Raw genomic sequence first — 19,668 nt, 5'->3', positions numbered from 1 at the left:
GGTAAAGACTCCCACCATTGACAAACTCTTAACAAATCTTACCATATTTACGACTTTTTAGATATTACTATATATGCAAATATTTTTAATATTGTTAATATTTTGAATCTAATCAATGTAATTGCAATTGTTCCTAAATCAAAACTAGGCGAGGAATCAGTTGTCAATTTAGGAAAAAATCTTCTAAAGATCGGGCAATGTAACATGCAAAATTATACATACATACGTACATGTATGTATAGAGTATAGACACCCAAATATTATATTCAGAGTCCAACTTTGCCATGTTTGCCTCATGACATGCTAAGCAGCAATCAATTCAGAAATCCAAAAGGCACAACACAACCAAGAAAAAAACTAATTGAAAGAAGAAACAAAAAAAAAAATACAAGTTTCAATTTACAAAATGAGAAAAGGAATTATACAGAATCATTATAAAAAAAACGTGCTAATCACTACAATTTACAGATTATCAAAGTCTGGTGGCCGATAAAAGTTCTTGTAGGCTTGTTGGAAACTCAAACACCTGGAAGAGAAAAAAAACTCGGAAGAAAGGGTAAGCTAACAAACTCAGCGGTGATTTACAAGAATAAATGTTTAGAAAAATTACTGATAAATATAGTTGCAAATCATAATGTATGAAATGCAATAGAAATATCTAACTAACTAAGCAGTGCAGGCGAAGAATTCTTGTAAGCCTCAGAGATACCGACAGCAGTGTTTGAGAGGTAGCTTTTCATATCTGAAATTTTGGATCCAATAAATTCTTTATATTGTGAGACATAGTCAACACATGACACTATTTCACGAGCACACATCTGAATTTCTTCCTGTCCTTGCTTTATAGCTTCCTGATGCTTCAAATTGGCATTCTTCACAGAACAAGGAATGACAATAAGAATGGAGGAGATTCTAGCATCAAGTATAGATTAAATAAACGAAGCTAAAGGGGGAAAGTCTTATGACAGGTAGTATAGTTAACTGTTTTCCATCATAGTTTAGGTATAAGACAAGATTCAATGAGATATATGGAATACTGCTTATAGAAATCTTTGAGAAGACTGATATGGTTGTGTTAACGAAAGATTGATTACCGGTCCATCTAGATTTTGGATAAAACTAATCCAACTCATATATAAATACATATTAGCAAAATCTAGTAAGTATATTTTAATTGTTAGTCACAATTCTAACATATTATCTGGTAATCTACTCACTTATGGTAGGTAGCATAAACTGATAAACTAATATAAATCTTTAGAGACCAATTAAAAATCAAATTCAAATCATGCAAATCAAATATGCCACTTTTTTAACATTGAGAACCGAATAGAAACTAAGTTTCATTGTAGCCATTTAAATCTAGATTTAATAAGAAACAAATTTTAGAAAAAAAAGAAGTTATCAATCCAAGAATTTTACTTCTCATTACCTAAACTTATTACAATGATATCCCAAACTTTTGTGTTTAGTCCTTAAGTACGAGGTCACCTCATAAAAAAAGACTATTTGAATGCCCTCACCCCCACCCCCAAAAATAAATTCAGACAATAATTATGGGAGCAGTATTAATACCTTTAAAATCACTGCTGTTTCTTTTTCCAGAAGATCCAAATTGTGCGCTTCTTGTTGAGCATCCTCCACCATCTTTTCAGATTCTGTCGAGCATCTCAATGTATGATCTCTTATTTCATATTTTAAGGAGTTTAGTTGTGTTTCAAGAAGATAGAAACCATTAACATGTTGAGCAAACCATTTTGTACGAGGTAGTTCCTAACAGTCGAGCAAAACCTTCGTCAACAAAATGATAAGAGAAATGATGAAATAAAATGAAGTTATTTGCAGCCAATTTTCAAGTCTGGCAGCGGACTGTAATAACTAATAAGAAGCTTTGCTCATAGACAACAAAAAATTCTTGCATTAAGAACATGCAGAAAGTAAGACAACTGACACATCTTGAATCAAGTGCCAATATCTTTCTGTCATGCGCTTATTTCATCAATATGGGATTGAAGGGAAGCTATGTGATTGCATCTCGACTCAATTTTAGCAGTATTTTCACTCAAGACTTCGACATCACCGATATCCCTCTCCACAGCTAGCAATTCTCTCATCTTTTCCACCTCTCTAGTATTAAACATCTGATTCTCCACCCTCTTCTTCAGCTCTTCAGTCTCTTCACCAATCTTCTTGTCCTAATGTACTTTAACTTCCAACTCCTTTTCCTTCTCCTCCAAAATCTTTTTCATTTCCCGTATCTTCTCACTTTACCCAGCGATCATTGTATGAAACTTCTTCACATCCTCTTCAAAGAAAAATAGCCAGAAAAGATGACAGCCCATGGCTTAAAAGGACCATGGAGAAAAACAAAAATAGCTTCTCCTACTGCTATAAACAATTGGTGCCTTTGCACTTTCTCATACTGCAGGTATACCGGTCTGCCACTTTCCATGTCTTCAAAATGGAACTTGCGATTTCAAAGCCAGGTTGTATCACACAACGAGATCGATATTTGCGTCTTCCGATACATGATGGGAGTAGGAATGCCACAAGAAACTGTCAGAACTCCTATAAAGAAATGGAGTATCTGAGCTTCACAGCCTATTACTGCAGGTTGTATCCATACCTATTTAAGACGGGTCTTTCTTCTTCTTTATGCTTGTAGGAACACCATAACAAACAGGCGATGCTCCTATTAGGTATCGTAGAGTGCAAGCGTCACGAGCCTCGCACAAGAATGAACCAATCATTCGCTTATGAACAGAATGGCCTTTACTAGATGAGTCACTTTCACATGCTGCAGGTAGACTTGTCACTTTCTTTTTGACACACTTGGAACTTATTTTCATGGCTTCCAACTCTTTTGTGACAATGTCATGCTGAGCAGAACTAGGTAAAGCACATGACCTTTCTCTCAACCAAGCTTCAAGGACTGCCTTCCCGAAACGGTCAATGTCTTTGTCAGTCACTTCCCATAGGTTGGCCACAATGACAGGAGAACCTGCCTTCAAATAGGATAATGGAGTCCCTTGTGGAACATAATGACCATTTAATGTCAAGGAACCACTGCTACATCCCATTAGGAGACTTGCAGCACATGCATCCAATTTCTGAATCTCTTGCTTGGGAATATATTGTGCTCCTGTAACCCGATGGTCCAGCCATATTTGCAAAATACAACAAGAAACAACGATAAATAATGAAAGTCTTAAAAGAATGGTCAAATGATAGAACTTAATATGATAAAGAATAAAAAAGAAATTACCACTTCCATGGCCAAAGTATATGAAGAGGTCGCGGCTTTTCAATTCTTCAATCAACTCTGAAGATGTGGGTGCATATCCAGCCTTTCCCTGTTATTCAGAAGAAACCTTCTGATAAGGATCACGATTCATTGGAGATAATTTCCTAATACAGATAAGGGAGTTATCTCTCATATGAAGAAATAACAAGTTACCTCCAAATTTAGATCTTTAAACCAATTCTCGAATTCAATTTGTGTGTTGTTGAGATCACCACTAGGGTTCAATAAATAAAAAGCATCCAAGGGATCAATTGAAGGAAAGGCAGCCATGATCCCACCATCTTGCTCTTGCTGATGGTATCTTCTATCAAGTGTTGCACAAATGCTGCCTACAGAAGGCATGCGATAAACCTCCTGGTTTCGAAGTATAGGTAAATTCTCCCATGGAAGCATCTGGCAAATTCATCAATCCTTCAATTTATATATATAGGGGAATGACAAAACACTATTTAAAATAATAATTGGGTCTTCAATTATCTTCTACCGTTGATGCTAATTAAGAAAAGAGTACCTGCACATCATAGTCCAAGACAAGAATTATGGGCTCTCTGCTGGTATTGTCTTCCACTTCGAGTTTTTTCTTCGCATCTTGTATTAATTTCCAGGCCAATCCAGAAACTTGGTCCAATCCATTTGATGTGTTTTGAAAAGGATTAGACCCCTCTTTATTATAAAATCGTTCCCTACCAATGATGCAACCTTTCCTTGAATACAATTTTGAATCAAATGCTTCAAGAACTTCCTCTGGACCTTCTAAAATAACTTTCAGTAGACTCTCATTCACATCCAGTTTGCATTTGGATTTCAAATTCAGCATCAATGAATTAAATTCAAATTCTAGATGCTTTCTATTTGACCAGTCCCCCAAAAGCATAAATTTCCAAGGGCCCAACCATGAATCTTCGATAGTTCTGTTAAAGAAGCAAAATACGAGAAACATGCCACAGTATAAGTTTTCAACATTGTGCCAGCCAATTGGATACTAGAACGTTGATCAATACCCAATATTACTTACAACCATTTGCAAGGGGAAAGAATACTCATAAAATGCACAAGCTACACATTAACATAATTGAATTTAAGTTGATAAACGTAACCTACCCCAATAATTTACCAAGGCAGTCATCAAGCTTTGTTCTCCGTTTCCACCACAACTTCCTATTTGTTTTTGTATCCTCGGAAGGAAACTCTGAAGATGATAAATAATTCCCCTCTAATATAATTCTAAATGCTGGTACAATTTTGTCTATGACTGAGAATCCCCACGGGCATTGCCAATGCTTAGACAGATCATTTCTTTCACATATATCACCTGAATATTCTTCTGAACCTTCTACAAGCGCCAAAGAAATCGAGTAAATACAATTTATGCTAAAAATATTAATATGTAATAAGTATACCATATAAGTTTCTAGCTGCAGTACCTTTTAAGATTGTCTCCACCGGCAGTAATAAAACAAGTGGCTGACGCTTCGAATTTAAATGTGACATCAAGATCCATGCATGAACAGATGAAGAAAAATGGAGAATTTGTTGCAGTAAACAAGCAAGATCTCCTTCAATCAAACTAATACAAACCATAGTCACACATGGAAGGTCATCAAAGAACGTTCTCACATATTCTTCAAGATCTTGACTAGAAAGAAGTCCCCTTCTACAACATGAAAGCCAGAAAAAGGAACTTTGTTAAGAATTTAATCAGTGTGTTGTGAATATTGAACCATATTCAAATATGAATGCAATTTACCTAAACAACTTCAACTTCAATTTTTCTTCTCCTGTATCAAAATCCTGAAATAAACTTCGTTAAATGAAAATCCATCTACGAGCCCATGCATAAAATGTAGCATACAAATAAGAATCAAGAAGAGACAGAAAATAAATAATAGGAAAAATAGATCAAAGGAAAACTGATAATACAACATATGCAGCAATCCATTTATGAGAACTGCACAAAAAACTGCAAAAACCTACAAAAAAAAAAGTGCAAGTTTCAGTAAACCTGTGCAAAATTAAGATCCTGTACACAAGATCTTCCAGTTGTATTTGGGAAGAACTGATTATTAAGTTGAGTTCCAATAGAAGCTTGGTGAAAATATGAAGCCCAGTGACTGTCTGCTAGTATTGTGTTGGAAGATGCCAAAGAAAATAGCTCACTTGTTGAAGAAATTACATGCATAACAGCAAGCAATCTTGAAACCTGTTCAGTAACAAGAAGAATCAAAGTTAACCACCAAGAAATAACATAAATACATAGAACAGGAGGAATAGATTTTACAGAAGCAGAAACAAAATGAAGAAAAGTTAATGGAAAAACAATTTTTGTTGTATACGCATAGTTCCTAACTGTAGCTTTGCATCTATCGAGAAAAACCACAATCATTTAACTCAGCATCCTAATGGAGTTCAAATTCATTTAAGATAACAAGCATTGAATCCCTAAATAAGCATCGCATAAAGTTATGTGATATATTTGGAAAACTTCAGGATGCGTGACTAATGATATGAAAAATCAAACATAAATGTATTATGGAAGAATGTACAGTCACCAAAGCAAATTGCTAAATTAAGTAACGTGCTTACGAACAAAAAATCAATTAGTATGATTACTGATAAAAAGAAAAAAGGAACACATTAACGATGAAAAGGGACAAAACATATTAACTAATTTCCAAAATTTAAAAAAAATAATAAAATAAAAACATTTTACATTTATAACTGATATGACTAAATTAGACCTTTTGAAAAAGTACGGGAACCTCACAGCAAAGTACAAGGGCAACCCTCAGCCAAGAAACCAATGTTTCAGAGTGAACCTCAGACAAAGGACAACAAATAATCCTGCCAAGAAGTAACCAGAAAAGGGAGTTATAGTATAACAGCTGATTTAAGGAAAGACAATATTTCTATGTTTTAGCAAACTTAACTTAATGTGTTATCTAAGAATACGTTTATTAATAATAAAACTCAAAGTACTAGAGAATTATACAGCGAGTGGAATAAAAAAGCCTAGAGAGCAATAAACAAAGGGGATCAGAAGGTGTACCCAGACATCTCAACTAGATTGACACCCCCTTATCACCGAAACAACATATCCCAAAATAAAGCAAGAAAAAATTTAATCCAAATACAACGAAACAAAGTCCAACTTAATACAGAGGGCTGAGACAGAAATAAAGGAAGAGAATAGAAGCAAAACAGTACAAAGACTGAACCTAAAACAAAACAGCTACCAAAACAAAATGAAAATGCAAGCAATGCTCCAAAGCGTTGTTCTAAGAATACGTTTAATCCTCACTCCAAAGCAAGAACCCAATTTTCTTGTCCCAAGTGGGGAAACATCGTATGTATCTATATATGCAAGATTCAAGATAGCTTTGTTCTGCAAACCCTCAATGGTATCCAATATTCAGGGGCAAGGGAAACAAATTTTCATTGTAATCAATATTGAAGAGAAATGACTTTTTGCTTAAAATGCTAAATTTCAACAACACAGTGGTGAATAGGTGCACAATATGGATGGAAATATCTAATTTATACGAAAGGTAAGATAAGAGAGGAAACAATAGACATAGCCATTTATGTGGAATATATAGACCATAGATTAACTATACATACTTGGTATTTGCATATTTGTATTTCTTCAAAGAGAACCAGCAAATTTCATAGAGAACCGATGCCCTCTCAACAGCAAACACATCTCCATGGACCTCCTTTCCAATTAACTCAAGCAAAACTGTGGGTTCAATCGCATAGTGCTCTTGAAAGAAGAGATTTCTGCTTACTATGAACGACATGCTTTTCAAAATAGTTTCATGTGTTTGATGAATTTGACCACGCATCTCTGAGCACTTACCTAGAAACAAACAACAGAGAAAATAATGATAATATAATTAATACTAAAATCATTCCCTACGTCCAATGGGCAATGAAGAATATTTAATACAAATTGTAGCAAAATGGTGGTCATACTCAAGTCTTAACTAAAAGTTAACTACAATGGCCATTGACATTTTTGTTCAAAATTGACACAGAAAAAAGTAAAGAACTTCTTCATCATAAAAGCTTGACAATAAGCATTTATTTAATTGGATGGTTATACCAACAAAAGTATTTGTGCGCATGCTAATCACTAAACTAAAGAATTTTATGGTATTAAACTTGATACCTATGCCAGAAAGCTGTTTTAACACAAGCCGTCTACGAACAAACTCCCACTTGAGATATATGAAATTGTTCATTTGTCCAGCTTCAATTAGTTCCATTGGTAGACATTGCCAACATCCAACTTTCCCATTTTTGCATGATGCTTCTCTCCCTTGTGTGCAACTATTCACTTGCAAGTGTGATTGCTTTTGGCCCAACGCACTAGAAATATCAGGAATGTTGTTTTTCAGATGCACAGAAAGGTCAACTTCTACATCATTGGAATTGCTTGCACTTTGGCCCTGAATCTTCCGACATCTAGAGCGAGTCAACCTCATATTACTCCGAGGATTTACGCACTGGTCCATTTGGAAAGACTTGGGAGCATTTGTTATTTTTTTAGCCTTTTTACCATCCCTTTTGTCCTTTGGCCTTTCCACTTGAATTGTCAAAGATGAAAGAAATGTTTCTTCATCTATACCACTAATAGAATTTTTCCATGTAGAAAGATTTAGTTTCTCAAGAGCTAAATTATAAAACCCTTCTGCATTTATTAATCGCTCTTCAGATATTATCCCTTTAGCATTTACATACATATCGCGGGACAGATCTCCAAGATGTTGATGAACTTTTACTTCAAGCACCAATCTGCACTTCAAACAAGAAGTAATGCTATCCTTTAAAATCTGTTTGGCTCCTTCAAGTTCCTTTTGTGATGAACTCCACAACTCTTTCTTTCTATATAATTTTCCTGCCAGAAGTACACAACAATTACCTATTATACAGTTCTTTCGAGCAAGTATACATTCAACAATCAATATCCACTGGAACATGAGACCAAGTAAACAATTCGTACTATATAAGTACCTAAAGCAGAAGAGAAAGCAACTTCAAACAGTGGCAAGCTTTGCAAGCAGGAGATACTTTTTCCCCACATTAAAAGTGTTTCAGCCTCAGAGCCATTTCCAATGATCTCATGAACAAGACCAACCTGGATGTTATATAAGCAATAGCATACCCATATGAAATATGTTAGCAAGCAGAGGGATCGCACATCTGTTTTAACATAAAAGAAAAGTTTTACCTGAAGAGTGCTTTCAAGATAACACTGAAGTATATTAAAAGGACTAAGATAGCAACCTTCTACGTCCCATGATATTTTATCAAATGACCACACATCACGAGCAGCTGATCTGTTTTTCTGGAGATTCTTAATGCCATATGCAGGCTTCTGACTAACATAAGCCATTTCACAATCTTTTTCAAGATGCTGCTCCACAGTGTACATAAACTTCTCTTTGAATAGTTTAGAACGTAGACGATGAGCTTCTTTTGCACATGAGAGAGCCTAATACGTACAAATAGAGAAAATCAAAAGAAGAATACCCAATATCAAAAGATATGCAATAAAGGTAGGAAACATTGCGTAGAATGTGACCATAATAACCCCCCCCCCCAAGGAAAAGAAGGAAAGTTAAGTCTTATAAAATCAAAGCCACATCTTACAAGCTTTTTATATTCTTCAAATTGTTAACCAGTTCCTGGTTGTGAAATACATACCACTCATACTCGCACTACGTAGTCCAAAACAGGAAATTTAAAAGATGTATATGAAGCAGACAAAGAAACTCAAGACTACCTTTTTAACAGCTGCTCTTCTACAACTATCATAGATTGGCCTAGTGATAAAAAGAGAGACACGGTCGCAATAACTAATTAATAGGGCATGGGCTCAATCCATAGTGGTCACCTACCTAGGAATTAATTTCCTACGAGTTTCCTTGACACCCAAATATTTTAGGGTCAGGCGGGTTGTCCCGTAAGATTAGCCGAGGTGTGTAAGCTGACCCACACAATCACGAATATCAAAAGACAGTTGCTCTTCCACTCCAAGTTTCAGGAGATTTCACGGGCCTATTTAAAATGGTTCAGTGCATTGTCTAGCAAAAACAATAATCTATCTCCTTTGTCCAGGAATGCATCGTTTTAAGGATAAACATAGAGCCTTTAAGTTCATTAGGGCTTTCTTTATGGAGCTTTTGGTTAGAGAGAAATTTGAAAACAGAACTGTATGAAACAGACACATTGGCGACTTTTTCGATCATATTGTTCTTGTAGTTATTTCCTGTACCAAACTGATCTTCTTGTAATTGCGACCTCTACACTTGAGCTAATCTTGGAGGTTCAAACACTAGGCACTTCATTGTGCTAATTGAAGAACTATTAGTAACTTCATGAGCTTTACGGGTGCCATAAAATTCATGATTGGAAAGGAATGAACAAAATTGAAACTAGGTAAGCAGAATCTATATTCATATCCATAAATAAATCATATATCAAAATAGTTAAATTACAACTGAACACCAAAGCTTAAGTATATGGTAAATCCATCCTCCCGTTCATACTCTTGTACTCCTCTCACTTAAATGCTTAAAAAATAAGACAAGATCAAACAAGAGATTATCAACTTAATCGAAGAAAAATTACATTAATAAAGGTTAAAATACCTCCTACTCTAGTAGGATGCTAAGCTACTATAAAACCCAAAAGCTTAAGCAAATGGCTTGGAATAAATTTAATCTTTTACTCTAAATTAACAAGAAAACATAAACTAAAGCACATAGTTATAAAATCAAAATACCTGTTTTTCTTCTTACAGTATTTTCAACTACTACGTGACTATGCATTATATTCTTTTCATAAGTATCTGTCTATTTTTTCCACACTTTAGGGAACTTTGGAAAGGAGATAGTTGCTCCATTTATTGTTCAAAATCTCACTTCAATCTAACAGTTCAATCTTGTAAATTGGACATAATCCTCATCTTCAAGTCTTAGTCAAACTTCTAATATTTCTATTAAAGTATTGACATAATATTAAATTTACCTTCATCAATCAATTTAAGTTTATGGGTCAATTGTTGATTTTACATGGTATTAAAGCACGAGTTATGTGTTTCAAACCCTGCAATATTATATCCTAATTGATTTCCACTTGTTGGATCTTCTACAAATTTCCAAGTTCACAACGGAAGAATGTTAAAGTGGCGATATAATATTAAATTTACTTTCACCCATCAACTTAAGTTTTAGGTCAATCAATTTGACAATTTCATTCATGGTCCAATACTAGGAAAGGTTCACACTCACCCCATGCAGAAAGATAGTATAAACTTCAAATACAAATATTCTTGAGTTTAAAAGGATTAAATAGACTTGCCTCAATCAGACAGCCTTCTGAAATAAGTCTTTCACATAAATCATAGTAAAGATGTCCAGCCAAGAAAATAGAACTCGTACATGCAGGAATCTGCAAAAGATAAGCATTAGCAAAAGAGTGGATTCCACATATCAATGGCAGCTTAAAACTTTTATGGAGATCAGTTGGAACTTGAGAGAATTACGTGAGATATGAGTTTTGAGGCAGCTTCTTTAACCTCATCAATTGTCACATATAATTGAACAGATTTTTCACGTTTACACGAACTCTGGGTATAATTTGGGCATAAAAATGAGAATGTCTGCTGGAATCCAACAAGCATGCCTGGCAATGTCTTCAGACAATTTGTCCAAAGTTCAAAACTCTTAGGGAGCTCACCGAGATGCTCAGATAGTTGTGCTATAACTATTTCATTTGCTGGTGTAGTACACATTGCATGACTCATTCTTCTGCTTTCCCACAGAAGGGCCAACAGCTTCTCCAATTGAACATTTTTCCATTTGAATAATCTAATCATAAGACTATAGATGCTATTGTAGTAATCCATGCAACCCTGAAAGTGAAAACCAAGCAGTAAAATAATGGACCTGAATATGACCCATTTGAGAAAAAAATAATAATAATAATAGTAGAAATATGGCAAAGAGACTGACCTTCATTGATAACAAATCAAAAGCATTATATAATAGCAGCAACATATACTCAGAAAGTATCAAGCGCTGACCATCTGGCAAGGAATCCAGATTTGAAATTTCCAACCATATGCCCAATGCAGAAGCAATATCTGGCAAGACTTGCTGCTTTATTGTCATCCAAACCCATTTAACAGAGAAATAAAAATCAGAAAGAGATATAGATAGAGAAGAGAGACAAAACCAGAGACAGAGAGACATTTTCTCACATCAAGAAATAAAGAGGAACTTGTAAAGCTATCAAATGTTAATAACTCAATATAGAGACTAGCCTTTCATGCATAACACCTTTGAATTTGGTACAGCCTCATGGGTACAGAGTGCACGCAAGAAATATGCCACAGCTAACTGATGAGAATGAAGAACTCCAGAGCTGCAAGTTCCACCAGCAGCCTCAATCTGTTTCAATTGCAATATGTAAATTGTATAATGTATATCCAACTTGAAAACAAGCAAACACTTCTTCTGTAAAGTTCAAATCAATAGAAAACACGAAGCATCTCAACCACAAACTTACCATTGTAGATATTGCTTCTGATAAACATTGGATGCAATCGTCCAAACATACAGTTTCAGAAAACCTCAATACCCTTGCTTTATTCATAAATACTCTAGCTTTTTCTAGCCTATGATCTGGTGTAACATACACCTCCCTTAGGAGGGTACTCAAGATCTTCCCTTGTAATGATTGACAAAATTCTGGATTTAGCTTGCTCATTTCCTCATATTCAACAAGTTCCTATACAAAACTTAAGTAATCTACATTACAACACAAGTTAATGAAGAAATTAAGGAAAACTAATTTGAAGTGAACAAATGACAAAGAACCTAACCTGCTCCATGAGAGCACCAATTTGTGCCTTTGACATGATCCTAAAAGACCCCAATAAACAATACAAGGTCAATGTGCTTTTTGTGGAATCCACATTCTTATGATGCTTGCATTGTATCTGGGGAAAAATTAAAATAAGCACCGGCCAATAATATGTAGTGGCCTAATAAATTGAATAACTTTAGATGATACCTTAACCCATTGCTTCACCAATTGTACGGGAACTGGCAACCCATTAAATAATGTTGCACCCAAAGACCAGCTCTTAAGAATCTCACTCATTGCTCTTTCAACCTTATGCATGTCACGCTGATAGAGCATATCAATGAGAAAAGCACTTCTCGTAATCACTTCATTAACAAAACTTAGAACAGTGTTTTCAGAAAATTCACTATCTGTTGGCCTTGATTTGTCATCAACCATCTGACAAAAATGCCTAACACAGGTCCAGGATGCGCTACAAGATAACTTCAATGCCTTTGAAGCCTGTACATATGGAGAAATAATAGACAAGGTAAATACTAGATCTAAGTGTTCATCAAATTCTTCATATTTTATTTTATACACCCAAGGAGAGTCTAAACAAAATTTAGGTTAGGTAAAAGAAAAAGGTAGAAATTACAGATAAACATGATGATAACTTTTTCCTAACAGATTATTCACTTCTTGAATCATGAATGAAAACAAGATTTTATAGGATCTAACAATGTGGATGAAATTCTTTGAAGGAATTCCACTGAACATGAGTGAAAATATTTAAGAAATAAAAGAAAATTGATATCGGGGGAACCATAAGATGTAACTATTACATTAAATAATTAATTTCATATAATTTATTTTTTTTATTTTTCTTTTTCTTTTCTTTTTCTTTTTTTAATATTCTTTTAGAACGCAAATTTATAAATATATGCATCTTTGACATGCCTACATGTACACCAATAACCTCACATCAATATATGTCAATACTCAATAATCCAGGATAAATTCATGTCAAGGAAAAATGGAAATATTATCAATCAAATGTTAAGAAGTCAATAGAAAACGTTTGAAGTTTACTATTGTTAACTTACACCATGAGCCCATATTAGTTAGATTAGGTTTGATAGTGTATAATTAAATTTTAATAATTTCTACAATTGAATTTGACGATTATTTTTGGCTTATGTACAAGCTCTAATTTATGTTCAAGTCAATATTAACTAATCGTTACCAATGACATCCTTGCTATCAGGTCTCAAAGTCAATGAGAAAAGAATTAATTTTTGTAAAAAAAAAATGCTTCTCGATAACTTAATACTTTTTCTTAGAGGAATAATCCAACATTTTGTGATTCCATGATGTGAACCAGGGGCACCAAATTTGATCCTTATACATCAACATCACATTTAAAAATTCATCTATCTGATGTGAGAAAACATACCTCTCTTATTTGCTTATTTTTGTACAAAATTAGGCCAATGTTGTTAAGAGAAGCAAATAAATGTTTCAAAGCAAAAGGTTGAATCCATTTGGTAGAGATAATGTCCTTGATCAAATCCGTGCTCCTCTGTGAATAAGAAAAGAAAAACCATTTAGGTAACTTGCAACCATTTCAGACTAGTTAATGTGCTCCAGAACTTGTGACAACCTTCATGTCCACCCTTGTTCTAATAGACAGGGTAAAAGCAGCCACAACAACAGTTAATAGCATATTAACATTCTCATTGCATTCATCTCTCTTAGCATCACTTGCACGTCTGAACAAGAAAGAAAAGAGAGTCAGAAAAAATATAATGCATAGCAAAAGTTACTTGAGAATGCAGAATTCTACACTTGTCAATAGATAAAAGATTCAATAGTTCAAAAACGAAGATTAGAGAACTTAATTCGAATTATAATTCTAGAAAAATAACAGAAAGTCTATAGATATGGACAATCAATTTATGAAACATTTTATATCTTTATTAAATAAGTGGTCACATGATTTTGTCCATAACTTCAAAGACATACCCAACTTACCCCTTCACCTTAAGGTGATTGAGAAGTGTTTGAATCATGTGACTATTCTATGACAAAAACTTGGGTTAAGTTGAGCTGCTCCCCACTTGGAATGAATAGACTATATGTCAAAAAAGAACTTTGACAAGGAAAACATAATATGAAAATGGAACCATTATTATTTTTTGGACAAGCTCAAGTCTCATAGATATGATCATAAAAGAAACACTTATACAAAATAACTTACCTTCGACAAAAAAGAAAGACGTCACAGAAATGATACAAAGTATTCTGAATATTATACAAAGCAGAAGCAGCTTTATCCTCGGCGAGGATTTCTTTTCTCTCGGAATTTACAGATTCAGCAAGCGGCTTGCATAAGAACTTAATAGCATCCAAGTAAGAGGACAGATAAGCCTCTGTCCAGCTCACTAAAGAAGGGACCTCATGTTCATGATTAGATTTCCAATGTGAACATGGCTGGCCAACAAAATCTTTCTGCTCAATGCTGCAGGACCCGTTACTCTTTCTGCAGCCAATACAAAAGTAACTCCCCAGGAAACCATTTAAGCTAACCAAACTCTGCATAGTGTCTTTATCATCAAGTAAAATACTAAATGCAGAGGCATGAGTTTCACCTCTGGGTAGTTTAGAAAATATTTTCAACCCAACAGCATAAAGCCTCAAATTCAATCCCAATGGTGTTGTTTCCTATTAAAATAAATAAACAAACAAATAGAAATAAAAATAAAAGAATTGATATATTGCAAATGAAGTGGAGAAGGTACATAAACTAAAAGCTCAAACAAGATACCTGACGGGAATCACTTGTCAGTTCCTCAAGATGTCTAGCAAAGGCACAACAACAATCAGAACTTGCACTCTGACATTTATTTACACAATAACAGATGAGCTGAAGAAACTCAACAACTGTACATTCAGTTTCGTCCTGAAAAGATATTTGTTACCCATTAGGAGTTTAGCATTAAAAGGTCTTTTATTAACAAGATACAACACTTCTCATTATCTTAATTAAAAGAGATTATTGCACAAAGATACAAAATCCAAAAGGAGCAAAAGAAACATTAAAAAGTTAACCGTAAGAAAACAACATTGATACTTAGGATACAAATAAAGAATGCTCATACTGTATATGTAAAAAAAAGGAAGATTTCGAGTCTTAGTCCCTAGTGATATTTGTATTATTTGAGGCTGAAGTGCCTTTATTCACGTTCTTAAGTTTCTTTGTTTTTCTTATTGTACTTTTCCTTTTTTCACTCCTTTTGGACCTTTTGGAGTTTTCATCTTGAACATTTTATCCTTTTCATTGATCAATCAATAATTCATTTTTCTAAAACAAGAAGTAATAGGAAAATCCTAGAACTAATCCACTAAATCCCCGAAGATATAAGTAAAAGACCTATATTCAGCAATAAGTAAAAGTCCCCTCAGAATCTGCTCTCATCTCCATCCTCGAAACAGCCAATCCAAAAGGTATATTCTTTCTTAGTCTCTGATTTTCTTCACCCTTTCTCCGATATCAAAATCCCAAGAAATGCAAGAAATCAGCCAAGCCTACCGACGATTCTTCTGCAATCCGTTACCTAGCTAAGGAGTTTCTCTCTTTTCTCAATCGCGCTCTCTCCATTCTCCCCAAACGCCTCACCAATCCTAACATTTTATTAAAGGAATGAGAGAAATATTAGCTTAGCTGTTCTGGAAACGAGAGATTAAGAAGTTGATAGTTCTTGCAACTAAATGGTGAGGGAGTAGCTTCTCTCCTAACATTCTCTCAGAAAATTAAGAAACTCAGCCTCTGGTTTAGAGAAGCGTCCTTTCTCTTCTACATTGACACAATTATGCTACACAACAACAAAGTACCATATAAAGAAAATCTACAGAGGAAACAAAGTTAGCCTTAATTCTATTTCATGGCACCCTTTAATACACCATTAAGTTTTTCTAATTTGATGGATCCACGTGAGCACTTGTCAAAATATCATACACTCAATGAAAGATATACTTAGTAGTATCGGTATTGGAAAAAATTTTAGGCGTAACTTCTCCATTAACTATACCTTCCATTCTATTTCTAGGGTAAGAGACTTCAAGACACATGCTAGTATGCTTGTGACGAGCATAGATGTATGATGTTCCTGTTGTAGAGAGAAAAGGATGGAACATATCCGACGGGCCAACTGAAAATAAATAAAGAACAATGTTAGCATATAATATAGTATTCACAAAGAAAAACAAAAAGTTGATACATCACCTTGTAAGTCTGATCTCTTAAAGACGACTTGGCATATTCAGCAAATGTTGCGAGACAGAAGAGACTTACGAGACTCCCACCAAAACAAACTAGCTCCTCTGCCAAGAAAATAGTACACTTGCCTAGATATGTCACCAGTGCTCTCTGGGTCTTCTCGGATACTTTAGCATCTAGAAACCTGCCCGAAGGAATGGGTATAACAGATCAATAAACTATCTACTTTTTATTTAAGATAAAGGATCTGGACTAGTATGAAACCAGCAATTTCAGTGTCTTTTCCACTAAGAATTGTTGCCTTCAACAATTTCTATATACTCCAATCCATCTACGAGCTAAGCCACTATATTAAAAAGGTGGGAAACGAAAATCGTATCAACTTTGATACTTAAATAGTGAAGTTCTTACCTGAACCATGGTCTAACCTCCTCCACCAAACCAAGAACCCTACGATAGTCGCCACTTTCCTTACTACGACCACATGCCGTACACTTAACAACCGTTGCAACGACCTCCACGAATAGCAAACAAAAACCTTCATCACCACCACCTTTATCCCCATCATGAATGACACGACAATCCATTTTCCCCGCCTTTGATCTACTATCAATATCCCGAAGCCTCTCCAAAATCCTAAACCCCTCTGCCTCCGCATCCTTGAAGAGTCCCCAATCCTCCATGCAATGCACCATTCGAATCCTCTGGACATCGACAGTATAGGGTTTACACGAAAGCTGCGACGTCAAAGATTCCAAACAACCCAAGCAAAGCTTATAGATTTCAAATAACTCTAGGGCGAAATCGAGATCGTTGCCCAGTTTAGAAGGATTGGAGAGGCGTTTGGGGAGAATGGAGAGAGCGCGATTGAGAAATGAGAGAAACTCCTTAGCTAGGGAACGTATTGCAGAAGAATCGTCGGTGGGCTTGGCTGATTTCTTGCATTTCTTTGGCTTTTTGATATCGGAGAAAGGGTGAAGAAAATCGGAGACTAGAGAGAATACACCTTTGGAATCGGCTGTTTCGAGGGTGCAGATGAGAGCGGATTCTGAGGGTGACGCCATTGGCGGTGAAATGAAAGGGAGCAAACGCCGGCGGAGATAGACTGAGATTGACTGGCTGAGTATCTTCTTGAGAACGCTAGTGGAGAAGCCCGCCAATTTAATTGATTTTGAATTGTTCTCTCTCTCTCTCTGTTCCTTATTTTTCCTCTCTTTTGTGAAAGTCTTTGTGTCATGTCATGTGTGTGATTTCTTTACTTCTTCTTCTTTCTCAAAATGTATTATGTTGCTCGTTTTAATTTTAAGGTCTTTGATTTTATGTGCTTTTTTATTGATTTTAGGAGTAATGTTGGAGCAGATAATTAGTTCGAATTCCTTGATTTTTTTCGTCATCTATCTATCTACAACATTAGCTTTTAGATTTCTCTTCCTTTTTGTAATCAAATATGAATGATGTTGGGTTTTAGTATTTCCATCACTATGGAAAGATAAGATCTACGGTTTTCTAATTTAGAGGTTTTGGAGGAATTTATTGTAATTTTGAAGTATTTTGATAATGTGAACTAGATTTCTTGGTCATAGACTTTAATTTGGATACATTTGATGTGAATGACATTTTTATTTATTTATTTTTTTGTTGTTGCTTAGCATCCAATGCTATTATTGTATTGACATAGGAAACCCGTATTCAATGTTTAATTATGTGCTTAATTGAAATTAAATATCCATCCTAGTATGATCTTTAAAGCATATAATGTGGTTAGTTAAATTAATTATGATTTTTTTTCATCTAATTAAATTGACCAATTTGATATCTAGGATCATTGACTATCTTTTCTAAACATAGCGAATAAGTTAAAATCAAACGTTAAGAATTCAAGATTGAGATTATATTAGGTGGTTTTGTTCCATTAAGCTAAAACATTTCTTTTAATTACACATTTGTTCTTATAATTTTGTGCTTCTATTCTTCTGCACCTTATCTCACATTCCAACACCACTATCATTTTAAACTTGATAGTTAATTTTAATAGCATAGTTATTATAAATTTCATTTGATTGGTCATTTACAAGTAATTGTAAAAGACTTCACACTCATCGATATTTTCATAAGATTGATACATTAATTTTTCCATCAACATTGATATTTTGAACCTTGGTCGTAGTCAGTGTCTTTTTTTATTCAACAAGACTTGAAAATATAGATTTTAATCCCTTGTGTTTACAAATAATTTTAAATGTTCCTTTACTTAACTAACCAAGGGTTGGACTAGATATTGATATACTATTACGAATATGATTCTAAACAAAAGCGGTAAATAATTAAATTTTATTAAACAGAATGGTGTGGATCCTACATAACAATCAAACCCAATTGAATCGAAGACTCTCTCATTTGCAAAAGAGATTACATTTATTGATTACATATCTCATAATAGGTCTCGTCTCAATAAAATTACATAAAATTAGTAAACAACGACAAACTAACCAAGTGGTAATGTAGACAAACTAACCAGGTGGTAATGATGCAGTGGCGGATCTAGAAAATTTATTGACAGAGACTTTATTTTTTGGGAGAAAATCAAATAGTTGTAATTTGGGTAAAAAATAAAAATACATAAGTAAAATTCAAACTGGGCTGTAGGAAGGTTGACAAACAAAGTAATCATTAAGTTAACTACAAATATTAAAAATTTAATAGTTTCGTTTATAATATATCGTATAAAAACCATAAAGTTGAGGGGGCTCGAACCACCGGACATATACTAAATTTGCCACTATAACGAATGGAAAGTTAAAAAAGATAAATTTTCTTTTCTTTTCAACGAGTACAAAGTAAAAGACAATGTTACAAAATAGGTACATTGCACATCCCTCAAAATAAAAGAAATAGAAAAGATAAGAAGCAAAAAGAAAAGAAAAAGAGGATGATATTTGATATGCATATCATGTTTGAGCATATATATGTACATATGCTCTTTGCCACTTTCCACTTTCCTCTTTCCTATCAAATCAATTTTTGGGTACTAATTCCCTCAAAAAGTTCAATCTAGTTTCATATAATTAAATAAATCAAAAAGAAAGAATCCTATTTTGCTTGGAATGGAATTCTACAATGTTATCATTTCTTATCATTACCCCTTCACTCCCTAATAAGGGAAAGTCTACAAATTTAAAGATGGATACCTTGTAATCCCATAGGAACCTTCCATGGGATAAGGATGAATTTG

At 34.3% G+C, this 19,668-nt stretch overlaps 1 protein-coding gene across 2 annotated transcripts; it reads right to left on the bottom strand.

The window, feature by feature from the left end:
* Nucleotides 1-344: 344 nt before the first annotated feature.
* On the bottom strand, nt 345-17,664 carry LOC103488503 (separase). Of its 2 annotated transcripts, none has more exons than XM_051082099.1 (28): nt 16,848-17,664; nt 16,443-16,620; nt 16,249-16,368; nt 14,985-15,119; nt 14,418-14,881; nt 13,821-13,929; nt 13,614-13,739; nt 12,386-12,679; nt 12,195-12,311; nt 11,879-12,100; nt 11,650-11,760; nt 11,323-11,466; nt 10,854-11,222; nt 10,670-10,759; nt 8,535-8,798; nt 8,318-8,441; nt 7,473-8,201; nt 6,923-7,160; nt 6,043-6,145; nt 5,307-5,504; nt 5,052-5,095; nt 4,729-4,958; nt 4,406-4,634; nt 3,816-4,215; nt 3,458-3,697; nt 3,266-3,353; nt 1,576-3,142; nt 345-872 (listed from the first exon to the last, which is right to left on the bottom strand). In XM_051082099.1, the coding sequence occupies exons 1-27, from the start codon at nt 17,498-17,500 to the stop codon at nt 2,631-2,633; spliced, it is 6,531 nt and encodes a 2,176-aa protein (XP_050938056.1). In that variant the 5' UTR covers nt 17,501-17,664; the 3' UTR covers nt 345-872; nt 1,576-2,630. The 2 variants fall into 2 exon arrangements, with proteins under 2 accessions (XP_050938056.1, XP_008445506.2); XM_008447284.3 differs by having other exon boundaries at nt 4,406-4,637; nt 16,848-17,663.
* Between the last annotated feature and the right edge of the window lie 2,004 nt (nt 17,665-19,668).

The sequence above is a fragment of the Cucumis melo genome, chromosome 3 (assembly GCF_025177605.1).
Source record: "Cucumis melo cultivar AY chromosome 3, USDA_Cmelo_AY_1.0, whole genome shotgun sequence".
Classification (NCBI taxonomy): Eukaryota; Viridiplantae; Streptophyta; class Magnoliopsida; order Cucurbitales; family Cucurbitaceae; genus Cucumis; species Cucumis melo.
Note: the sequence above shows the minus strand (reverse complement) of the source record. Positions and strands in the feature narration are given on the sequence as shown.

Bases quoted from the DNA above. Each gene is read 5' to 3' on its own strand.
- LOC103488503 (XM_008447284.3), bottom strand. From the start codon at position 17,500: ATGGCGTCACCCTCAGAATCCGCTCTCATCTGCACCCTCGAAACAGCC. The intron at 8,442-8,534 runs GTAAAACTTTTC...TATAACATCCAG, and splicing joins ATCTTGAAAGCACTCTTCAG to GTTGGTCTTGTTCATGAGAT. The intron at 4,638-4,728 runs GTACTGCAGCTA...TGGCGCTTGTAG, and splicing joins GGTGGAGACAATCTTAAAAG to AAGGTTCAGAAGAATATTCA.